At 40.9% G+C, this 10,352-nt stretch overlaps 1 protein-coding gene across 1 annotated transcript; it reads left to right on the top strand.

Moving 5' to 3' along the window:
• Nucleotides 1–3,218: 3,218 nt before the first annotated feature.
• On the top strand, nucleotides 3,219–9,732 carry LOC310987940 (zona pellucida sperm-binding protein 3-like; the record flags this gene model as incomplete). The annotated part of the gene is made up of 9 exons (XM_083974409.1): nucleotides 3,219–3,324; nucleotides 4,832–5,139; nucleotides 6,600–6,721; nucleotides 6,815–6,918; nucleotides 7,443–7,620; nucleotides 8,475–8,592; nucleotides 8,696–8,778; nucleotides 8,903–8,991; nucleotides 9,668–9,732. The coding sequence occupies 9 exons, from the start codon at nucleotides 3,219–3,221 to the stop codon at nucleotides 9,730–9,732; spliced, it is 1,173 nt and encodes a 390-aa protein (XP_083830535.1).
• Between the last annotated feature and the right edge of the window lie 620 nt (nucleotides 9,733–10,352).

Genomic DNA, 10,352 nt, shown 5'->3' with positions numbered 1-10,352 from the left:
TGTTATGCCGTCATATGACCGGGGGGAACAAAAGACTTTCATGTTCAATTAAATACAAAATAATATGAAACAATAAGAAAATAAAACCTGCAATAAAGTGGTTTCTTGATGATGATGATGATGATGATGATGAACATCTTTATTGTTATTGAATGTTCATGTTACAACAACATTATTTTTTTCATATCAAACCTTCAAATATCTTCTCTTTCACTGTTTTCAAACTTTATATAAAAATAAACCACTGAAGAATTAACAAAGGGACACTGAAGTGTTTCAGGGTGAAATCTGTACAAACGTTTGTTTAACTGTTTCTCATTTGTTGTCTCTTCTGTGTCTTTTCATTTCCGATAAAAACCTTTTTTTTTTTTTAATACATTCATTACTGTTGTCTTTTATCTCTCTGGTCTTGTTGTTTATCATTTCCACTGTATCTTTAAGTCCCTTTTTGTCTGCGACTAAACTGTCGCTTGTTTAAAAAACTCTCCTTCATCAAGGTCGTCCCAAAAACTCGCTGCCATCATCATCATTAACAAACTGCTTCGTTTTCCAGAAACAACGAAAAAAAAAAAGAAGAAGAGAAAACAGCCACGTCTGCGTAAAAATAACACGACATTAAACTTAAACGACTGAACCCTTTACACACACACACACACACACACACACACACACACACACACACACACACACACACACACACACACACACACACACACACACACACACACACACACACACACACACACACACACACACACACCTTTTCCTCTGGCTGTTAGCAGTTAATAAATAAAGGAAATGAGCAGAGAGAGCTCATTAATATCAGTGAAGGTGAACAGCGAACGGCCCCAGGAGGCTGCTGCTGTTGCTGCTGCTGTTTACACTGGAAATACATGGAGAGACATGACCAGAGCTAATGCTAATGCTAACACACACACACACACACACACAATCCATATAACAGACCATATATGTTCACTGATCATAGATTATAGATTTTTTGTATCTGTTGTCCTTGTTTTCCTCTCATTAGCTTCTCCTCTCTTTCTTCTACCACTTTTCCCTTTGAGGATCTCCGTCACCAGGAAACCAGTGTGTGTGTGTGTGTGTGTGTGTGTGTGTGTGTGTGTGTGTGTGTGTGTGTGTGTGTGTGTCCCAGACTAATTAGGGTCCTGATGGAGTTCATCCTGTTAAAATTGTTTATGAATCATTAGAGGCAGAAAAACGTGCTGTGTCCTCCATATAAATAATTAGTCCAGCCAAGGTCACACACCTTAACACTAACACACACGCACACACATATTAGTTACACACATGCATACACACATTTAGAGCAAACTGAAGTGGAATCACAGAGGACGCTCATCATCATCATCATGTAAAACCACCTGTTGTCTCCTTGTCGGTCTGACTGAGTGAAGAATCAGAAGCAAAATGTTGTCAAAGTATCAATAATGCAGAAAAACTGTTATTTGCCAATATGTACTGTAGGCTATTTATTATTGCATTAAAGTGTAATTTGTAGCAGGTTGATACTGAAATTATTATTAGAAAGCATTAATCTGCCTTTTATTTCCTACTTCTAATTACCAATGTGAGTAAAGCACACATTCACCTGTCACTCAGAGAGGCCACACCCTAAATTATGCAGAACTTGGATCATTAATAAAATGTAAAGAGTTATATAAACAGGAAGTGATGAAGTGTGTTTCTGTACCAGGCTGTAAACATGTTTTATTTCTGCTGTAAAGCCTGAACCATGAAATAATCGTCAGAAAATTCTGAAATTTTGAAATTGGACCTTCTGACAAAAAATGTAAAAGAAAATATATCATTCCATAAAAAAATTGCATATCAGATTTGCATAGAAAATTACCTTACATACCTGCTGTATCTGGCACATTTTTAACTTGGTTCTACTATAAAATAAGTTATGAAATATTAAGTAGTTTTCCTTTGCATCAATGCAGTAACTATTCCTATTGAAGTTTCAGTAACATTTTTAAGTTCTTCTTACCTTAACTTTTTCAAAATTGGCAAAAATATCCACGAGAAAACGGATTTGGGTCACTGACAGCGGCCATATTGGATGTCCCAAGTGAAGAAGGCCTGCTGGTGCATAAATAACTGCACCCTGGTGGATTATCTGATCATTGCATCTATCTGATTGTATACATTAGGGTTTTCAGAGGGAATAAAATCACAGTGAGGATGTAGAGGTCTGAAAAACTCATGTATTTCCATGTATTAAATTTGATACAAATGGCGACATAGGGTTAAAGGACATTATGGCAGTCTATGGAGACTGACCCCCAATTCCAATCCGTTCCCTAAAGACTCGAGCCCTGAACCCTCACTGACTAAAGTGACGTCAGCTCTAAGTGACAGAGTGTGAGAGTCTGTGAGGGTCCAGATGCTGTAAACATGAATGGAACAGCACTTACCCACTCTCACGACACGTTACCTTGACAACAAAATGTTTTTAACTCCGCCCTTGGACCGATAAATTTACTGTACTTTCAATACGCACAAGGTGTGCGAGGGAGGCGGACTCAAAACAAAATATTCCTGGATCAGATCTGATCAAATCATCATCAATAATCACAAACTGCACGTTAATACTGACAGTAAACTTCTTCTTTTCTTTTTATTTATTCCTTTTTTTGGCTCCTGTCCATTAACAATAAAGAGACTGGCGGAGCTCTCTCTGACTACTTGTGTTAATTTCTTTTTTTTTTTAACACTTGCGTTCCGACGGCATCCCATGTGTTATGGTTTGACTTCACAACGCTATGAACTGTGGGTAATTCCCCTACCCAAAGTCAGCATCGGTGCTGACTTACGGTAAGGGGGCAGTAAGGGCTCATTCACTGACTCACTGACTTGATGATCTGACAATGGAACAGCCCTCACACACTCACGGACTTCCCGTGAACGCGCCTCTAAGTCAGTGAGTCCGTGAGGGGTCGGATTGGAATTGGGCCTGAGTCACTGCTGGAGACTCACTCTAGTGGTCAGGAGAGGAACTGCAGATCACAATCATTTGTGAAGGAGGTTCAGGTGAGTCTCAGAGGAGGTGAACGAGGCACAGCTGGAGCTCCATCAGGTCAATCAGACGGTGGGCGGGGCCAAATCTCAACTCTACAAATCTACCTGCTTCCCAAGAGAGTGTGTTTCAAACAGCGGAAACACAACACAGTGAACAACACACCGACACGATGTCGACCTTCAGATCATTCGTCTGTCTGCTCTGTGCAGCTTTAGCAGCCGCCGGCAGGTTTGGAGACCAGAGACCAAATCCACCTGGAGTCAAGGATCCAGCAGGTAGAACATAATGATTCATGACAAAGATCCAGAGAAATGTGATTTATATTCAGTCAGTGTTTGTCTTTAAGAAACATTTCAGTATCAAATGTTCAGTAGCAGCAGATCAGAGATAATTTACCTGAACAGAAATGTAGGAAACTCTTCAGCCAAGATCCATCAACAAGTTTCACTGTTAAAGTCTGAGCTCTGTGTGTCCTCCAAATAAAAACAGTTTGAAGACATAAAAGATGGAACAGTCCAGTCTATACCATCTGAAAACGTTAGGGAGTGCACATTGTGTAGTTTCCTGAATGGGCCATTCTCCATTATGAGTTATTTTCTATTGGTAGATGTTTTTTCCTTAAAGGGATAGTTCAACATTTTTGAAAATTGGCCCATCGCCATGATCCCCCTAGTAATAGCAGTAGGTTCGTTACCTTTAATTGTTGGTCCAAGCTGCTTTTAGATCGGGGGAGAAGAATACCGAGCGGCGCAGCTACACTACGGAGGCTAATGGAATTTCTTGGTTTTGCTCATCAAACTCAGCAAATACACAACCAAAAAACTCAAAAACGCTGTGGTGGACAAGTTGTGACCTGCACATTCACCACGCTATGAGATAATAGCGGAAAGTTGCGAGATGGAGTTGTTTTAGAGGCAAAGTCGGACTTTACACTCTAGACGGCTGCTCGGCGGAGTGATTTCAAAAGCGCCTGTTTACTGCAGATACGTCCGTATACTACGGCACTGGCTGAGGTGCGCACACTGTGTCCCTCCGACCAGTGGTTCACTGAAGAAAGTAGTTCCGAGTATTTGCTTCACTTCTCTTAACTTTCCGCTATTATCTCATAGCGTGGTAAATGTGCAGGTCACAACTTGTCCACCACAGCGTTTTTGAGTTTTTTGGTTGTGTATTTGCTGAGTTTGATGAGCAAAACCAAGAAATTCCAGTTTCTTTCTCCAATTCTAGTGTAGCTGCGCCGCTCGGTATTCTTCTCCCCCGATCTAAAAGCAGCTTGGACCAACAATTAAAGGTAACGAACCTACTGCTATTACTAGGGGGATCATGGCGATGGGCCAATTTTCAAAAATGTTGAACTATACCTTTAAGACTTTTCCTCAACATCAACAGAAATTTAAAGGACATTTAAAGAGGAACTATGCAAGCTTTCAACTTTAACTATGCTTTATTTTTACCTTGATGAACCAGCTCCAGAGTCCTAGTTCTGGTTAAATCAATGACTTGTAACTAGTTCCAGGGAGAATGGAGGCTCTCTGCCTTCCATCTAGTGTCTCTTGGCTGAAAACCGACCTTGTAAGATCATCAGACCCCATGGATTGATTTCTCATTGGCTTTGATTAAAACAAGAGAAACTGGACTTGTATAGTTCCCTTTAAAGACTCTTTCCAAATAACAAAATGAAGCCAAAATGTTGAAGTGAAGTCCAAAGTCAAGAATCAACCTCCAGGCTCCATCATTTGTAGTCTTCATAATAACTAACAGCCCCTCTTCCTCCTCTGTCAGGTCTCCAACAGGAGAAACAGTCCTTCCATCAACCGTTGACCTGGAAGTACCCGGAGGCGCCAGCGGAGGAGGAACCTCGGTATCCTCCGGACTTCGAGCTGAAGCCTCCGGTGGCGGCCAACAGCGTCAGCGCCGTCTGTGGGGAGAGCTCCGTCCGGGTGGAGGCCAAGAAGGACCTGCTGGGGATCGGCAGACCGGTTCTGTCCAGGGACGTCACACTGGGAGGGTGCGCGGCCACGGGGGACGATCCCAGCGCCGAGGTCCTGGTCTTTGAGTCGGAGCTGCAGGGATGTGGCAGCCAGCTGATGGTGAGGGTTCATGGGACAGGATGTGGACTCTTGAGATGTCCATCGTCCAGATTTGATGATGTTTGTAGACTTGACGTGAAGTGCTTCGCCTTCTGTAGGTTGTAGGTCTAACTGAGAACCCAATAGGTTCCCATTTGTTGCAACCACTTGATTCAACCCCTGTATCAAGGGTTATGGTTATTGTAGGCGCAGTCATGGCTTGGTTAGGTTTGGAAATGATTGGGTTAAAGTAAGAAGCTACTTCTTCAACATTAGCTGATTACAACAATAACAACATGGTCAAGTTTTTCAAATGGTCATTGACAATGGGTTCTTTGCACAGCTCCACTACTTCCTGAACTTAGTGCAGCTCCTTTATTTCCTGTCTTACATTATTGGACAAACTGATGAATCCAGGTGTGTCTTGAGTAGTCACAATGGTCAGACACACCTGGATTAATCAGGTTGTCCAATAAAGACAGGAAATAAAGGAGTAGCATTAAGTTCAGGAAGTAGTGGCGCTGTGCAAATAACCCATAGAAGCAACAAACTGCTGGTTTTTCCATGGGAATCAAACGCCGCCACTCTAATGTGGTGTTGAAGAGAGCGACTAGATGTCACCAAGCAACAACCTAACAATAGGCCATAATAACCTGACACACAGATGAACTATGGGCTTTTTTTTGGTGTATTGCTGTCCCCCAGTTGACCACAGAGGGGCAGCAGATACAGTAAAGGTTTCATGAGGAACATTGGTTTTACAAACGCCTTGATTTGCTTGTTTTATGTCCAGATAAAATTACGGTTCAGTTCGAAAGACATTAAACCTCCTGTAATATTTGGCAGGTCTGAGATTCCAGTTGTTTGTTTACAGCTAAACTGACTCTTCAAGTCCGGTCTTACTCAGTCGCTGCCTCTCACTTAGACCAACCCTTTACTGACAGTGAAGCTCCTTTAAAACCAAAACCTCACTGCAAAAACTCAAAATCTTACCAAGAATATTTGTCTTATTTCTAGTCAAAATGTAATTTCTAGTCGAGACAAATCAAATTATACTTAAAATAAGACTCGTCACAAAAAATAGCTTGTTTTTAGACACTTCTTTCACGCATATTTTCACTTAAAATAAGTAGAAAAATCTGATAGTGGAGCAAGTTTTTCTTATTACAAGCACAAAAAAACTTGCTTTCACTGGCAGATTTTTCTACTTAATTCAAGAGAAAATTTGTTTGAAACAAGTGAGAATTATCAGAAAAACAAGTAAATTTTTAGGTGATGAGTCTTATTTTAATTGGAAAGAGATTAGTTTTGACTAGAAATGAGACATTTTGACAAGAAACAAGACAAATATTCTTGGCAAGATTTTGAGTTTTTGCAGTGCAGGAATGAAATGAGGTTAAATTGTCTCTGTATTCATAATTACACAGACTCTTGTAACTGTGTCAATCCACCTGATCAGTGTCCAGTAAACTGTGTTTCAGATGTCCGACGACTCCTTCGTCTACATCTTCACGCTGATCTACACCCCGAGTCCTCTGGGAGACAGTCCCATCGTCCGGACCAGGGACGTCGCCGTCACCATCGAGTGTCACTACCAGAGGTCGTGACCCGACGCACAACTCGACCTCAGATTTAAAATGTTTCCTGCATGACATTGATATCAGAACATCTCATTTTGTTTTCTGCTGTTTCTCAGGAACCACGACGTGAGCATGGGGCTGCTGAAGCCGACCTGGACTCCGTTCAGTGGCGCCGAATCCTCGGAGGAAAACCTCTACTTCTCCGTCAGACTCATGACTGGTGGGTTCATGTTCTGACTTCATCATCAGTGATAAAAGGTTTCACTTTTCTTACAGTTTCCACATCACAGTTGTTGGAACTTAGTCCTTGAACGTTACATCATCAGTCTCTGTAGTGGAGAGACGAAGTTCTTTGAAGCCGTCTGGTACAAATCCTCTTCGGTTATCTCAAGAGTTTAGAGGTTATGGTGCAATCACATCTATCAAACGCATCTTTCTAGGAGTAGAAATATTCCCCTTCAGAATGGTGCAACCACTACTTTACTGTAATACACCATCATATACATCATAATGCATTGATATCATGCAACTGGGAAATTTCAATTAATTCACTGTCAGGACTGTCGTGCAAATCGGCAACATTACAAATGGCTTCTTAAAATTTTGGACAACTTGTCTATGAAGAACAGGGTTGTATGCGTCTCCTTGTTTGCTTGTGCAGCCATCTTGCTGGTGCATTCTGGGAAATTTATTATTAACATTTCCAGGCTCTAACATCCTGATTTTGTCTTCTGTCTCTCTCAGACGACTGGCAGTTTGCTCGTCCGTCCGCCGAGTTCCTGCTGGGAGACATGATGAAGTTTGAAGTGTCGGTCCAACAGTTTCATCACGTCCCTCTCAGGGTGACGGTGGACAGCTGTGTGGCCACCGTCGTCCCCAACATCGACACCGTCCCCCGATACGTCCTCGTAGGGAACAACGGGTCAGTTTGTTCATGAACTCCTTATGGTCCCCTGTGTTGCGTTCAGGAGCTTTTTTTTTTTGACAAGCAGATAGACACCATCCTTTCGACTGTGCGTGCAGTAACAAGGGAGATAGAGCCGTATCGCCCGTAATTAGCTTAGCTCAAACGTATCGGTAGTGTTAGCCTGCCTCCACCTAAAGTCATCAGAGAAACTCTTCAGCAACTCTAAACGGACCGATCTTGGTCTCAGAGCTGACAAAACTCTCCGGTAAGGCATCTTGAGCGGTCAAATGCCGGTAACGGGACGAGATCGGTCAAAACGGAGGGTTCAAGCAAAGACGCTTTATTTTGGTTCAAGCTAGCTACATCGAGGGTAGGTTAGCTTCCCATTTCAAAATAAAAGCACAAATTATATCGTCATGGTTTTCTGTATGTAAAGGGCAACAGGCGATTTTTTTTTTTGTGTGTGTGAAAGTAACCGGAAGTGCGTTGTCACAACGCCGAATTCGTCCGAACAAAATTGTAAACAGCTGGTATTTAGACAAATTAACGACACACTGCGACGGCTACTTTCTCACGTAATAATGTTTGAAAGTGAAATATTAACAGTTTAGAGCTAAAATGAAAGCTTCTGACTACTGATTTCGGCTCGGGTAGGAGACAGGCTAACACTACCCATACACTTCCAGTGTTTGAGCTAAGCTAATTACGGGCGATACGGCTCTATCTCCCTTGTTACTGCACGCACAGTCGAAAGGATGGTGTCTATCTGCTGGTCATAGACTCGGGAGTGAGGCAAGACACAAAAAAAGAGAAATGTTGGCGTATCCCTTTAAGTCTGACAGGCATTGTTCTGTCTGTGGTGTGTTCAGGTGTCTGTTCGACAGTCAGCTGACCGGCTCCAGCTCTCGGTTCCTGCCTCGGACTCAGGCCGACAAACTGCAGTTCGAGGTCGAGGCGTTCAGGTTCCAGCAGGATGAAAGTGGCGTGGTGAGACTCCAACGCTCTGACCTTTTTTGGACAATTTTCACTACATAGGCTATATTTCGTCAACACCAGACTTTCATTTTGAAAACCCTCTGTGTTTGTTCAGATCTACGTCACCTGCAGCCTGAGAGCCACAGCAGCGTCCACGGCCGTCGACGCCACCAACAAGGCCTGTTCATTCTCCAACGGGTGAGACACAACCACCACCACCAACACTACAGTTCCCATGATCCTCTCTGCTGCCTCATCAGAAACTGGTAAACAATATGAAATGTATATGATGGGTAAATGATGAAGGGCTTTTGATTGACAGGTGGCTGGAGGCCAGCGGCAGCCATCACTCCTGCTCCTGCTGCGATTCAGAGTGTGGGACGGGAAGCCAGAGTCACCAGACCGGGATAGGTGAGTGGGGTTTTTTTGTATAATTGGAGAGAATTTGATTGTTTTTTTTTTTATTATAGCAGCTTCTTTTTGTTATCTTGGCATTTAATTTATGTAGATTTTAAAGTGACGGCATCAGTGCAGCTAATTTTCTATATATTACAGAAGGTCATTCAACAGGAGAATGAGTTTGAGCTTGAATACTTGAACATTTTATTAAATGAGGATCCATCAGAACCTTCTAATTTCCTCCTTTTTGTCCACATTTTATAAAGAAAAATAAAATAAACGATGCTACATAAATCGCGTTTGGCTTCGTCTTTACATGTGAAGGACGATGTGGGGCTGCAGACAAAATGCTAATGAATAACTTCCATAAGTTGAATATGATCATTCAGCTGTTTTACTACAAGGTTACACCTGAAGTGAGTCACATTGGTTCTTGTATTGATACTTTTTATTTTGTGCTTAATCTTTTACCTGTTGTGGCTTTAATATTGTAAATGGATGAATATTAATCGAGGTTGTGTTACTGTTCAGCATGTGGATTATCTGCAACGGTAGGTTTGTGTTCAAATCAAGGCACGACGGTTTTACACTAATGATCAATATACAATAATCCAATGATTAAATGTTTTTAAGCAGCCGGTCGTGTTGTGTTATATCAACTCTAAGATGTTGGTGTTTTGTCTTTCAGGATCTCCATGGGAACAGGAGAAAGCTGTTGGACCAATCAGAGTGAAGGAGAAACCTCTACCCTGACAAAATAAAAAAGGTTTCATTTCTGATAAATGGGTGAAAGTGTTTGTTTTCATACCAACGAGACAAAACTCAACATGTTAGACTGATACTGACATGAGTACACTTGTTCAGATTGAGCACAAAGATTCCCGAGGACCGAGGCTACCTTTCCTTTCCATGTGGCAATCATGGCAAAAATTTTCCACATGTGGTTCATATATATATATATATATATATATATATATATATATATATATATATATATATATATATATATATATATATATATATATATATATATATATATATATATATATATATATATATATATATATATATATATATATATATATATATATATATATATAGATAATGATTTTGTTTTTTCATCTTTTCTTGAATTTGTAGGTGGATAAGATTTGATAATTCTTTGTGGTTAACCATTTGTCAGGGGTTTTACTATTAAATGGTGTGACATAAAATTACATGAAACCAACGTGAATACAAAATGTACATTATAACAATCCAGTGCTTTTAAATCAATTCTCTATTTTCATTTATCTAAAACAATTTTTATTTTTGTCAGTGATCCTTGGATAGCTTTTTTTTGCTTTAATCAATGAAATAATTTAAAAACAAAC

Source organism: Trachurus trachurus (genome assembly GCF_905171665.1).
Source record: "Trachurus trachurus genome assembly, chromosome: 6".
Lineage (NCBI taxonomy): Eukaryota > Metazoa > Chordata > Actinopteri > Carangiformes > Carangidae > Trachurus > Trachurus trachurus.
The sequence above is the reverse complement of the archived record's forward strand: the minus strand, read 5'-3'. Positions and strand labels throughout refer to the sequence as shown.